The sequence below is a fragment of the Schistocerca serialis genome, chromosome 7 (genome assembly GCF_023864345.2).
Source record: "Schistocerca serialis cubense isolate TAMUIC-IGC-003099 chromosome 7, iqSchSeri2.2, whole genome shotgun sequence".
NCBI lineage: Eukaryota > Metazoa > Arthropoda > Insecta > Orthoptera > Acrididae > Schistocerca > Schistocerca serialis.
The window spans coordinates 194,254,481-194,269,824 of record NC_064644.1 but is presented as its reverse complement, the minus strand read 5'-3'; the positions used below and the strand labels follow the sequence as shown (position 1 = coordinate 194,269,824).

Genomic DNA, 15,344 nt, shown 5'->3' with positions numbered 1-15,344 from the left:
CAACTAGCTCTGCAGATGATGAAGAAATTGATGAAATTAATTCAGGTAGTGAAGGGAGACAAAAATTTAATAGTCATGGATGACTGGAATTCGAGAGTAGGAAAAGGGAGAGAAGGAAGCATAGTAGGTGAATTTGGATTGGGGATAAGAAATGAAAGAGGAAGCCGTCTGGTAGAAATTTGCACAGAGCATAACTTAATCATAGCTAACACATGGTTCAAGAATCGTAAAAGATGGTTGTATACATGGAAGAATACTGGAGATACTAGAAGGTATCAGACAGATTATATAATGGTAAGACAGAAGTTTAGGAACCAGGTTTTAAATTGTAAGACATTTCCAGGGGCAGATGTGGACTCTGACCTCAATCTATTGGTTATGACCTGTAGATTAAAACTGAAGAAACTGCAAAAAGGTGGGAATTTAAGGAGATGGGACCTGGAAAAACTGACTAAACCAGAGGTTGTACAGAGTTTCAGGGAGAGCATGAGGGAACAATTCACAGGAATGGGGGAAAGAAATACAATAGAAGAAGAAAGGGTAGCTCTGAGGGATGAAATAGTGAAGGCAGCAGACGATAAAGTAGGTAAAAAGACGAGGGCTAATATAAATTCTTGGGTAACAGAAGAAATATTGAATTTAACTGATGAAAGGAGAAAATATAAAAATGCAGTAAATGAAGCAGGAAAAAAGGAATACAAACGTCTCAAAAATGAGATCGACAGGAAGTGTAAAATGTGTAAGCAGGGATAGCAAGAGGACAAATGTAAGGATGTAGATGCTTATCTCACTAGGGGTAAGATAGATACTCGAAAATTAAAGAGACATTTGGAGAAAAGAGAGGCACTTTTATGAATATCAAGAGCTCAGATGGAAAACCAGTTTTAAGCAAAGAAGGGAAAGCAGAAAGGTGGAAGGAGTATGTAGAGGGTCTATACAAGGGCGATGTACTTGAGGACAATATTATGGAAGTGGAAGAGGATGTAGATGAATATGAAATGGGAGATACGATACTGCGTCAAGAGTTTGACAGAGCACTGAAAGACCTGAGTCGAAACAAGGCCCCGGGAGTAGACAACGTTCCATTGGAACTACAGTTGGCCATGGGAGAGCCAGTCTCGGCAAAACTCTACCATCTGGTGAGAAACATGTATGAGACAGGCGAAATACCCTCAGACTTCAAGAAGAATATAATAATTCCAATCCCAAAGAAAGCAGGTGTTGACAGATGTGAAAATTACCGAACTATCAGTTTAATAAGTCACAGCTGCAAAATAATAACGCTAATTCTTTACAGACGAATGGAAAAACTGGTAGAAGCCGACCTCGGGGAAGGTCAGTTTGGATTCCGTAGAAATGTTGGAACATGTGAAGCAATACTGACCCTACGACTTATCTTAGAAAATAGATTAAGAAAGGGAAACCTATGTTTCTAGCATTTGTAGACTTAGAGAAAGCTTTTGACAATGTTGACTGGAATACTCTCTTTCAAACTCTAAAGGTGGCAGGGGTAAAACACAGGGAGCGAAAGGTTATTTACAATCTGTACAGAAATCAGATGACAGTTATAAGAGTCGAGGGGCATGAAAGGGAAGCAGTGGTTGGGAAGGGAGTGAGACAGGGTTGTAGCCTCTCCCCGATGTTATTCAATCTGTATATTGAGCAAGCAGTGCAAGAAACAAAAGAAAAATTCGGAGAAGTTATTAAAATTCATGGAGAAGAAATAAAAACTTCGCCGATGACATTGTAGTTCTGTCAGACACAGCAAAGGACTTGGAAGAGCACTTGAACGGAATGGACAGTGTCTTGAAAGGAGGATATAAGATGAACATCAAGAAAAGCAAAACGATGATAATGGAATGTAGTCGAATTAAGTCGGGTGATGCTGAGGGAATCAGATTAGGAAATGAGACACTTAAAGTAGTAAAGGAGTTTTGCTATTTGGGGAGCTAAACAACTGATGATGGTCGAAGTAGAGAGGATATAAAGTTGTAGACTGGCAATGGCAAGGAAAGCGTTTCTGAAGAAGAGAAATTTGTTAACATCGAGTATAGATTTAAGTGTCAGGAATTCGTTTCTGAAAGTATTTGTAGGGGGCATAGCCATGTATGGAAGTGAAACATGGACGTTAAATAGTTTAGACAAGAAGAGAATAGAAGCTTTCGAAATGTGGTGCTACAGAAGAATGCTGAAGATTAGATGGGTAGATCACATAACTAATGAGGAGGTACTGAACAGAATTGGGGAGAAGAGATATTTGTGACACAACTTGACAAGAAGAAGGGACCGGATGGTAGGACATGTTCTGAGGCATCACGGGATCATCAATTTAGCATTGGAGGGCAGCGTGGAGGGAAATAATCGTAGAGGGAGACCAACAGATGAATTCACTAAGGAGATTCGGAAGGATGTAGGTTGCAGTAAGTACTGGGAGATGATGAAGCTTGCACAGGATAGGGTAGCATATAGAGCTGCATTAAACGAGTCTCAGGACTGAAGACCACAACAACAGCAACAACATAGACAGGCGGAGCGATACCATAGTGACTGCCATTCGCACGAGACATACAGTGACAAGTCAAGGCTTATGGTGTGGGATGCTATTGGGCACATTCACAAATTGCAGTTGGTGCATGTCCAGGGCACTGTGACCAGTGTGACCTACGTGAATGACACCCCGTGATCCGCAGTCATACCATCTCTGCTACAACACCCGTGAAGCCATTTTTCAGAAAGATAATGCACGACAACATGTTTTTGCACGGACAGATGCCTTTGTCACAGGACGTCAGACTTTTGCCCTGGCCCGCCAGATCACCATACATGTCGCCAACCGAAAATTTGTGGCATATGGTGAAATGACAGTTGCGGTGCTGTGATCCAGTGCCATCAATCACAAAGAACTTTGAAACCAGGTGAAAGCAGCGTGGATGGCTATAGCATAGGATTCCATAAGCGCCTTAGACGTGTAGATGCAATCACGCTTTGGACAAGTTATCACGACCCAAGGCTGATTCTGTGTCTATTAGGCAACAGGACACATGCTGAACCGAGTTGACTGAAATGCTAATCATTTCTGCAAATCATACTAATGTACCTGTCCTATGAATATGAACGTCCTTTCTGTAATCGTTCAAGGTGTTCTGTTTTTCCTGAACATGACTGTGAACAGCGTGCCTGACAAAAAAGCAAAGCACCCAGAAGCGGAGGATGAAACGAAACTGCACGTTTTTAGTAGATATGTCATGTCAGCGATTACAACGTCGAGTCAAATCTACTAAGAACTTGACAGTGTGAACCCAGTTCGTATGACGGTGCACACAGACTGGCCTGATCTATGTGATGATTCGGTTCGGAAGCCATTGTAGCCCCTCCTGAGGCTAGGCAGCACGTACCTGATGTAACTGATCCCTACTTTCTTGGGTACTGGCACTGGGACAGAATTGACACCAAAACATTCGATGAGTGGAACCTCTGCACACGTCACCACCACACTTGCCAACGATAGTCATCAGTGCAGAACCGCGATTCATCGCTGAACACAGTGCGACGTCATTCAACGGGAGTCCATGCTTCCTGGCCCAGTTCCTAATGCAGCCGTTTGTGTGTTAGTGTTAACTACTGCTTATGCATGTTATGCTAACTACAGATTTATTACAAATGATTGAAGCGATTTCACAGCTCTACAATAACTTTATTATTTGAGATATTTTCACAATGCTTTGCACACACATACAAAAACTCAAAATGTTTTTTAGGCATTCACAAATGTTCGATATGTGCCACTTTAGTGATTCGGCAGACATCAAGCCGATAATCAAGTTCCTCCCACACTCGGCGCAGCATGTCCCCATCAATGAGTTCGAAAGCATCGTTGATGTGAGCTCGCAGTTGTGGCACGTTTCTTGGTAGAGGAGGTTTAAACACTGAATCTTTCACATAACCCCACAGAAAGAAATCGAATGGGGTTAAGTCGGGAGAGCGTGGAGGCCATGACATGAATTGCTGATCATGATCTCCACCACGACCGATCCATCGGTTTTCCAATCTCCTGTTTAAGAAATGCCGAACATCATGATGAAAGTGCGGTGGACCACCATCCTGTTGAAAGATGAAGTCGGCGCTGTCGGTCTCCAGTTGTGGCATGAGCCAATTTTCCAGCATGTCCAAATACACGTGTCCTGTAACGTTTTTTTCGCAGAAGAAAAAGGGGCCTTAAACTTTAAACCGTGAGATTGCACAAAATACGTTAACTTTTGGTGAATTGCGAATTTGCTGCACGAATGCGTGAGGATTCTCTACCGCCCAAATTCGCACATTGTGTCTGTTCACTTCACCATTAAGAAAAAATGTTGCTTCATCACTGAAAACAAGTTTCGCACTGAACGCATCCTCTTCCATGAGCTGTTGCAACCGCGCCGAAAATTCAAAGCGTTTGACTTTGTCATCGGGTGTCAGGGCTTGTAGCAATTGTAAACGGTAAGGCTTCTGCTTTAGCCTTTTCCATAAGATTTTCCAAACTGTCGGCTGTGGTACGTTTAGTTCCCTGCTTGCTTTATTCGTCGACTTCCGTGGGCTACGCGTGAAACTTGCCCGCACTCGTTCAACCGTTTCTTCGCTCACTGCAGGCCGATCCGCGTTGATTTCCCCTTACAGAGGCATCCAGAAGCTTTAAACTGCGCATACCATCGCCGAATGGAGTTAGCAGTTGCTGGATCTTTGTTGAACTTCGTCCTGAAGTGTCGTTGCACTGTTATGACTGACTGATGTGAGCGCATTTCAAGCACGACATACGCTTTCTCGGCTCCCGTCGCCATTTTGTCTCACTGCGCTCTCGAGCGCTCTGGCGGCAGAAACTTGAAGTGCGGCTTCAGCCGAACAAAACTTTATGAGTTTTTCTACGTATCTGTAGTGTGTCGTGACCATATGTCAATGAATGGAGCTACAGTGAATTTATGAAATCGCTTCAATCATTTCTAATAGCCCTGTACTTAGGACGGCTGATGCTAGTTTCCAGTCAATGGTACCGGATGACACAGAATGTTGCATGCGTCCATTACTTTTTTTGTTTTTGTTTGGCATCCGCAGACGTTAATGCATTACGATGCGTTTGGTGGACAATGCGGCAGTCCTCCCTTGTGGTGATCGGAAGTTGTCCACCGGAACCTTGTCGACGAGTATGCCTGCCATCAGATATCCGTTCTGTCCTACATCGAGCTTTGAAACTTCGCCTCAGACGAGTACGCCGCATCTCCATGTCTTTCACGTTGATCACTCAACAACTGACGCAGCTCACGTCCTTTATATTCCCCACTAGACCTGCTGACAACACTAACCGCGAAAAACACTAATGTGTCCTGATGACCGCTCTATCAGTGACAGAGAATTGCAGCTCTAATCACTTACATACCTGCCAACAGTATATCCGTGTACGTGGTTGAGGCGCCCTGCTTGATCCGCAGGACAGGACAGGTAGTTAGATTGTGGAAAGGGGCCAATATAAGGGGCTGTCAATTACACTCGAACATACAACTTTATTATTTGATTAAGCATTACAAGATCCCAAAAAATTTTTTTTAAACACACAGCTTTAATCTTTGGGACTTCATTACCGGCTGAAAGCGACTTTAATCTAAAAACGGATGAAGGCCAATAACTTACAACGTAAGCATAATCAGAAATTTAAAAGGCAAGCCTTCTCTTAAAACACTTCTTTAGTTAGGCTGAAGTAAACAAGTTAAACTGAAATTGGCTGAAGGCCTAACACTTAAAACTTCATAACGTTAAATTTTTTTAAATACCAAAGGCCTTACGTGAAACAGTTCTTTAATTTAGGCTGAAGACCTTAAGAGCAAACGAACTCAAAATCGGCTGAAGGCCCATGACTTAAAAATTCAACAACATTAAAATTTTTAAAATGCCAAAGGGCTTACGTGAAACAGTACTTTAAACTAGGCTGAAGGCGTTAAGAGCAAAACAACTCTAATTTTTAAAAAAATCGGCTAGAAGCCATACAAATACAAACAACAAGAACAAATTTAAAAAAATAGGGCAGTACGCCCAAGAGCGCTCAGATGTTCGAGGGTCGGCCTGGAATTCAAATACTAACGCTCGCTTAGTTGAGACAGGCAGTCGGGCCAACCATTGACGATCCGACGAGAACCTAACCGACAGACAGTCTACGGACCAAGATAACTTATCTTTCGTGTCCGGTGAGCCACGGACCTCGTAGCAATGGGAACAGCCCCTCACACTCCGACCGCGCGTGGACGCCGCCAGGCCCCGGCCAGACACGCGCCACGGGGACTTCCTCGCTACTCCACGGTAACCGACCAACTGCCCAGGCCCGGAAACGCTGAAGGACCAAATATACGTCGGCCAATGAGACGACCAACCAACGGTCGTCCCGCTCCAATCTCCCTCCGTCGGACAGTTCATGTGTGTCGCCAGCGGTCGGCGAGCAATGGCTGTCGGCGCCTCACCGGCGCACCGTCCCTCGACTTCACTGCTGCTGGGTCTCGACTGATCAGCTGGTCCGTCTCCAACTGAGTGCCAGACACACGACGACCCGGAAATACTATCTGTCACTCCAGATATGGTACGACAGTGCACTTATCGATACGCGCTGCTGCTGTCGCTCCCGTGCAAGTAAAGCAGGAAGTTAGTGACGCCAGCAAATGGAATAAGAAATGAGGTGGCAGTACCTTAATAGAAGATGACAAACAATAAAAGGGATAAACGCGAGGCGTGCGCTCCTCAGTAGTTACAGTCATCTGGAGCTTCTCATTTATATTCAATGTATAGCGTAATGCTCCTAAATAGACAGTATGCGAGGTATCATTTAACTTTGCGATCTATAATCGGGCACATAGGCCTACACATCTTTACTTCTGGCAGTACTTTATTCCAATTTTCCGTACTCCACAGAAGTTCAACTGCATTGAAGGACTGGCATTGTTGGAAGAAAGGATATTGTGAAAAATTTGCCTAGGCACAGGTTAAGGTATGCAACAAGGCGTGCGCCGTTTTCAAATGTCCGGCCGTATTGAAACTATATCCCACAAGATATGCAAGAGAACATCTGTGAAGTTTGCAAAGTTGGAGAATGGTTTTGTCTGAAGTGATGCTGTGAAGACAGGTCTTGAGTTATGCCTAGATAACTCCAGGTTAAATTTCTGCTCTGGTGCACGGTTTCAATCTTACAGAAACTTTCGATCCCAAGGAAGTTAAGTTTCAACCAAAATTTACAGGGTGATTCCCTTGGGTGCAAGACAGATTCCACAATTGCAAATTCTTCCCCGGATATTCACCATTGGGAATGAAATATTCCTTTCATCCGTGGCTCGGAGTTTCCATCGGGATGCCTGAAACCCCAGTCTCAATTGCTCTCAGTATGCACACACTCTACGCAATGTGCAGCACGCAAGAAAAATTAGCGATGTACTGCTCCACAGATTTAATGGGAAACGCTTATTAGATCGATTCTCTGCACCTCTACACATGTAAAAACAGTTTAAATAACCATCTCCAGCCTCGCTTTGATCTGCGGTACAGGGTTCAAATTCTCATTCCTCCAAAGTCAATAATTAAGGGCATGTAGAAATCCAATAAATTTTAGAAAGGTACCGACATGCGAACATGGGACTGGAAAATGTACACAGTTCATAAACCGCTTCCAGCTGGCTTCTGACAATTCTCGGTCTTAAATTTCAAAACAAAAAAAGAGACTGGAGCAAGATGGCATAGATTTTGGTTTTTGCTGTTTCTATTTTTTTGCACGACACTTGGAGAGATTCTGGTATATGCAGCTAATAGCTTAACTTTTTAATTACAAAATCATGTTGTATCCATTATTTAAATACATGTTTAGATAATCCCGAAAACACTTTCCCTAAAACGCCATAACTTACTTTTCAAAGAATAAAGTCTCCAAAAAATAAATTTCGCATGAAGAAATAATAGTTGAACAAAGATAAATTCTCCTGGAATGTATAAACAACAGTATGAGCTCAAATGTATGAACAAACAATGAATTCTTCGTGAAAAATAAATTCTGCTTCTTATTAAAGCTACCTATATTCTAATAGAATCAGTCCATTGATTTAAATCAATCACGAATGTAGGAATTGAGCACTCGTTTATTTGAACAGATGGATTCAATTCCGCACACTTTTACTTTGATCGTATCAAACTGAATCATCCATGTTTGTCGGTCTACATTTTTCGTTCTTTTTTATCATAATGAATTCTCGAACCTCGTTTTTATTCGTTTTGACTGTCTTACAAGGTCAATGATTGACAGGATACTTCAAAATAATTGTCAATTACATGGTATTCAGGTTGATCAGGAGACCCTAGATATTGTGGGGTCTCGTTTGACGTGACGTATTGGCAACTTTTTGAGGTTCTCCAAGGTTTGCGGGAACTGTCGAATTAGAACTCTTACCATCGTCTTGGCAGAAAGATGAGGGTGAAGGCTATTCACCAAGGAGGGTTTCTTCCATCTCCAAACTTCATTAAAGAAGGCCAAGCCGTCGTCACTTTCTGCATAGCTAATCTCTAATATGCCGTCATAAGAATTCGAAGAAGAAAATTCAAATCGACGTTTTCGGGGCTTATTTTTTTCTTTGACCAATCAACTAAAGTCGTATCGCTCTTCTTCACTCTACATGGGTTTTTCTTCTTATTGGCCCTTCTAGCTGCGATTCTATCCTTGAAAGGACTGTTGGTGGAATAGCAGTAATCCTTCTGTTCTGGCCAAGGTTGGGTTGGTGCGAAGAACCGGGTTTGGGGAGAGGGCGAATTTTTTCCTAGGTGATGTGTATTTATTCAGTTTTTACCGAATTTTTTTCATTTTTAATGAACACTAATGGTGAGGTTAGTTGTCATAGTTGTGGGGCGAATTATCATGTCTATGCCAACTGTCACCATGCCGACTAGCCCCTCGGGCGTACCAAAAGCAAAATGGATACAGAATCCCAAATATCAGAAATGGAATATTATGACACATACATGCAATCACAGTTAACCACTCTTCCAAAACCGCCATTATTAGCGCCTCAGTTCGATTCACAGGTTCACAAAAAAAAAGAGATAGAAAAATGTGACTCACTAATCAGAAAATCAACTACACTTCCAGGCAAACTGAAGATACGGTGGACAGTGCACCTTTACACACATTCTCCAAGAGTAAGATGACAGTGTGTTAGCTCTACGGTGGCAGGAAATAGAAGTTGTTTGCCATCTAGCTCCTTATGTCAACTATTCCTGAGAATATTTTCGTTCCGTCGTTACAACTACAAGAAAACGCGTGTTCTTCTTCAACAGATGCGTTTCGCTTTATCGAGATAAAGCATTAGCAGTGGTCTGCAATTAAAGATATTTACAATATGATTTGTTTTTAAGTTCGAAAAACAGTTCATTTGTTGGTTCTTATTTGTGGTGAGTACTGCTTGGTTTCTCTCATACATCAGGAATGCCGCCTGCTAGCACGTCTTTGTTGTCTTCCTTCATTAGAAGCTGATACTTGTAGTCTAATTTTTCGTTGCTCTCCAGAACTACGCGATTTTTATGTTTTACATAGCGCACTTTTTCTTACACCATTATTTACTGTATATTTTTAGACTACTAATTGTGTATTGTGTTTTGTAGTGTTGCCAACATAATAAGGCAACTAGTTTGTCTACGACCTACTCTTTTTTAAAAACAAATTGAATTGTAAATATCTTTAATTACAGACCACTGATGATGCTTTACCTCAATAAAGCGAAAGGCATCTGGTGCAAAAGAAACAACGCAATTTCTTGTAGTTGTAACGACGAAACGAAAATACCCTCAGTAATTGCAAAGAAACTACGGACAATGTGGCTACGCAAATGAATTTATGTCAACTAACTACCTCCTTCCCTAAAATTTGGCGTCAGTGAGAAAAAATCACACATAAATACCACACTCAGCTTGCCTAGGAAACGAAGGTAAATGACTCAACCCGAAATACGCTCCCGATTTCGGGAACAGACTTTCGGAATCCCCCAACTTTTCATACTACAAGAAATAATGCGATTAAATAGGGAGGATCACCTTTCCCCGATTTATGAAGTACGCTAAGATAATACCAAATTCATCTCATAAGCTACACGACACCCACGAAATTATTTAACTTTTTGGATGCCAGGAAATCAGGATAAGGACCAGACTGTATGTATTTTAGTAGGACATTTTGTCCTCCTCCCAAGATGGCTTATGTAAGGTGCAGCTTATGGGCAAGACTTTTATAAGATTCTCTGCAACAGGTGTCAGAAAATACCCGCTATCATGGAGAAATCACTCAACCCTGAACCGGCCACATATGCTCAGACAACTACCATTTTAGGGAGATTAAGGTAAGACCAGCCCATTACCTCTTTCCCTGGCGTGCACAATCTACTTTACAAAGGCACTATCCCGGAAACGGAAACTCAGTTATGCAGGTTGCTACCTAACAGCCTCGAGAGTCAACAAAAATTTGATGTTCAATATTTCGCTAAATACTTCACCGAATTAAGAAAATTAAGAGGCTATCATATTCTACTCATTATGTGCTATAATTCCTTGTTGTAAGGTTAACACAATAAGGCAAGTATTACAGATAGCAATTGTCTGTCTGCCTTGACGTTAGCGTAACTGATGGCATGCCAATACCCTGACTTTACTCATCCAGTATCTGAGTTACATATATTTTCAAACCTTTACGAAACTTTTTCTCGCTGACACCCCGAGAGTGCTCACCGCCTTCTACCAAACTTTATATATATTTCCAAACCTTTACGAAGCTTTTCTTGCTGGCAGCCCGTCCCCACACAGAATGTTGAAAGGAGGAAAGTTTATCGCTTACTACATTTTCACTGTTCATGCCGTAAAACTTAAGCATGAGGCAAGACGTTTTAGTTATTATTAGTCGCAAAGCTCCTAGGGTGGAAGACGCTAAGTAAAGATGGTTCATTTTCTGGTCTTCTTGTTGTTCTAGTTTTTTTCATTTGCCCACCAGTTTTTCATTGTTTGCGAGAATTTAGCTCTTCTTTCTTTGCTCCATTTTGTTCCGGTTCTTCGGCCGTTTGTTTCTGGTTTTACTTCCCATTTTTCTATTTTTATTCTAAAATTGTTTCTTACGTCTATTTCTTCTTTGGTGATTTTGGCTAACTCCAAGTCTTTCTTAACATTTTGGATCCATTCTCCTCCATTAGCAAGGGAATCTACGTATTTTACTATTCTTTTTGCTAGTCTGTGTTCGGGAAGCCTAATTATGTGGCCATAGAATTTGAGGCGTCTTTTCCTCATGCCTGTCTCTGTGTTAGAATATTCTTCTATTTTGGACGTTTTCTGTAGTCTACATCCATTCTCGGTCCATCTTCGTCCCAAAATTTTCCTAATTATTTTTCTTTCTTCTTTCTTTAGATTTTCTATATCAGTTTTCCTGTTTAGTGCCAAGGTTTCGCCGGCATATAACATAGATGGTTTAATTACCGTTTCGTAATGTCTAATTTTGGCATTTAAAGATAAGCATTTTTTATTATTGAGGTTTTGCACTAATCCTAAACCTTTACGAGCTTTTTGTATCCTTTCTTGTTATGCATATTTTTCAGAGATAATTTGTCCTAGATATTTAAAGTGTGATACTCTGTTAGTTTCTCCATATTTGGTTTGTAATTTGAAAATTTCTAAATTTGTTGTCATAAACAGTCTTTGCAAATGTTACCTGCAGGCCAATTTTCTCTGCGCACTTTTTTAGAGTTTCTGTCTGTTTCATAGCCGTCTCACAAGAATCTGCCATTATTGTGAGATCGTCCACGAAGGATAAGTAGGGGATTCGTAGGTTATTTTTATTTGGTTTCTCATATAATTTATTATTTCTTTACCACCGATTCTATTCGAAACACAGTTTGCAGACAGCATCCACATATACCACTGAATGTACTTGAAAAATTATATTATTTTACGACTCATAGTTCAGGAGATACGACGTCATGGACACGTAGATGCATAAAAAACTAACTTATGCTTAAAATGGCACCCTGTAAAACTTCAGCATCAGGTATGATATTCAATTTATTGCTTCTTTACTACTGACTCTATTTGCTACACACGTTGCAGATAGTGCCGTCATTTATCATTGAATATACCTGTAAAATTATATCACTGTATGACACGTTGTTCAGGAGACATGACATCGTAAAAACTGATATGCACGAGAAACTTGCTTTTTCTTAGAATCAACAGCAAATTACCCAGACTATTTTCATAAAGTGTTTCATAATGAAACCACTTACCAACTTCCAAAAAAACTTGAAGCATGATTTGAAACCTTTATGTATCTTCTTCTCGCTTGGATGTTTAACTTCAAATATTTAACACCTTAAGATTTGTAAAGTAATCAGACGTCTGAAGCTGTTTTATGCACAGGTGTCCTATCCTTTAAAGAATCTGGGGTTGACAAGTAGACACAGAAACGAGCAAATAATCACGATGGTGGGTTGGATCTTGAACACATGGCTCTGTCCTACAGGGCAGAAAATGAGAAGAGTTAAAAGCAACAGTGATGTGTTGGTGATGGCGCTGTGCGTGGCGATTGTTGGTTCCAGCCGCAGCTGGTGGACCAGTATGGCTATGTAGTGGAGGAGTATCACGTGACGACGGAGGACGGGTACGTGCTGACTTTGCACCGTATGCCGCCGCGAGCCCTCTCCCAACAAAAGGAGGAGGAGGAGTCGCCGATGTCCTTCTGGCGGCTGTTGGTGCCCTGGGACGACGCCCAAAGCAAGGGCTCCGCCAACGTCAGCCACCCGCCCGTCATGGTGCAGCACGGCCTCATGGGTAGCTCCGCCGACTGGACGCTGCCGGGGCCGACGAGGGGTCTGCGTGAGTTGCCTCTGTCTAACTACACACACAACCAACACATTCTGTCTTGTAAAAATACACTGGACTTAACGACGAAATCTACTCTGTGTGTCACTCCAAAGAACACCATCTGTGTTACATAAGGTTATTTAAACAGGGAATAGACAAAAAATAAGGATCAGCAAAACCACAACAAAATAGCATTCCTAATACCATGTAGGAAACCCTGACCATTCAAAACAGGTTCCAGTCATCTCGGAATCAATAAATACAGGCCCTTGTGGCTGTCAGGGGAATCTTATTCCATTATTCCTGCAAAATAGTGGTAACTTCAGATATCGATGGAAGTGGACAGTGAACATGCACCCTCTCTCCAAAGTAGACCATAAAGGGTAAATACTGTTGAGATCTGGTGACTGGTGACCAGGTGAGAAGCGCCAATTCATCCTCATGCTCATAAAATCAGTCCTAGATGATGCGAGCTGTCTGAATAGAGGCCCTGTCCTCTTGGAACGTTTTGGAACACCACTGAGGAACAAATCATGCGCTTGACCTGATCATCCGAAATAGTCGCATAATCCTTGGCACTAATGTGACCTCGCAGATTGTAAGGTGTCAGGCAAATCCAACACCTTCCATGAAAACCCTGACATGATAGCAAATCTGGCAATATGTCACATAGCTCCGAATAAATCCTGACATCAAATTAACCAAAGTAATACGATCAACGAGTGAGCAAATGGAATACCACAGACTAACACAAGAACGTCTAAATGCATGTCATACCTTCCCACTGTGAAACAGACGCAGTTCCGAGGGGAGAAATGAGAACAGAATCCGAGGGCAGAGCCGTGTAGGCCAGAAGGCCCTACGATAAGAGCGGGACAATGGGACACCCGCATTGCCAACCGACCGCCAAGAGATCCATCCCCCAGTCCATGTTAAGAGGAAGAGCCCTCCAGAAGAACAGTATAGATCTTACGATAACACTAAAAGGGCCACACCAGCTGCAAGTTTTAGCGTGAGACTATACACGTCTCTGTTACGTAGCAAACATTAAAAACATTGCCCCACCACGAAATGTATAACGTTTCTCATTGGATAGACCGAATTTTTGTAGGCAGAGCTTAAGGTTAACGTTGAGATGCTGACTGGTCAGTTGAAAACAGAGCCAGATACCTTTTTCTTAAACCAACTTCGGTAAACAGTAGTAAGGATAAGTTCGAGAGAGTTGCTACTGAGATGGCGAGGTGTGTGCAGTTGCGCCGCCAGCCGCCCCTGACACTGCCTAACCACCGGCAAGGTAATGAACGCAAACGATGCCGCATAAGAGCGCATAAAGCTTCACTCAGAACTGCAGAAGTCTCATCTGCTACATCCCCTTTTTACGTAATACTAGTGTTGATCGTCAATTAAACTTCGTGGTATTCACATTTGCTGCTTAAAGTCAAAATCTGAAACGCGATGATTTTTCTGTTATATAATTACTGAGAAGCCACATCAGCCACTGTAATTTACGACAAGTTAAATAAGTAATTAAAGATAATTGAGGGTCAGTGTAGACCGTTTTTAATAGTTTTCTCTTTTATGAAACTTAATTTAAACCTAGATTATAGATGTGATATGGCATAGGTCATCCTTCGATCCATTATAGAACTTAGAAACCCATTCAGGGAATATTCGTTCACATTTTTGTTGAACGCAGTTGGTTTTTATCATCCTGTATTAAAATATTTCCTTTTACCAATAGTAAAATTTATAAACAATGTTTTGTGAGTAGAATAAAAATTCCAATGGTAAACTTAACTGCTTTCTCGGCGTTATCTTACCAGCTAACTAAAAATAGGAAAGCCTTGAACCCCTTCCACTAAATTTAGTTAGTACTAAGATTCTTTTACAGGGAGTGCAGTGGAGCTGACGCTGAAATCATTAAGTATTTGATTATATCATCGCTAGTCTCACTGAACTCTTCTGAACTCTACATGTCATGTGTGGTCTGGCGTCTCCTTACCAGCAACAGGTCCCAGGTTCAAACTATTCAATTCCCTGAAAAAACTCGCTCAGAACGTCGTTGAGCGAAAGTGGTAGGGAGACACGACTTAGAACAAACAGACACCACGCAGCATGTTAGAAGATTAACTATGGAGCCCATGGAATTCCACCATATGGCCACCCAAATCATCATTGAATCCCCGCCACGTTTCGTTGCAGGGGCGTAAACTTGGCTAGAAGTTAGAAATGGTGTGGAACAAGACTCATACAACTGAATGACTTTCTTCCATTGCTTTATAGTCCATGTTTTAAGAATTCGGCACCGCGTTTCCCGTTACGTGACTTTGCGTCACTGAGGAGTGGTTTTGGAATTCTTGCTCGCCCTGAAATTCGCGGCTCTGGAGCTTCCTTCGTGTTTTTTTTGCTGCGGACAGGGTTCACAAGTTCGATATTCAGTTCCGCAGTTAATTGTGCAGCTT

General features: G+C 41.8%; 1 protein-coding gene across 1 annotated transcript in view; it reads left to right on the top strand.

The window, feature by feature from the left end:
- The window catches only part of LOC126412965 (lipase 3-like), a 159,191-nt gene that overhangs the window by 14,930 nt on the left and 128,917 nt on the right, over positions 1–15,344 (top strand). The window contains exon 2 of the mRNA XM_050082857.1: positions 12,618–12,894. Coding sequence (XP_049938814.1) covers positions 12,618–12,894 — 277 coding nt within the window. The remainder of the gene's footprint in view (positions 1–12,617; positions 12,895–15,344) is intronic.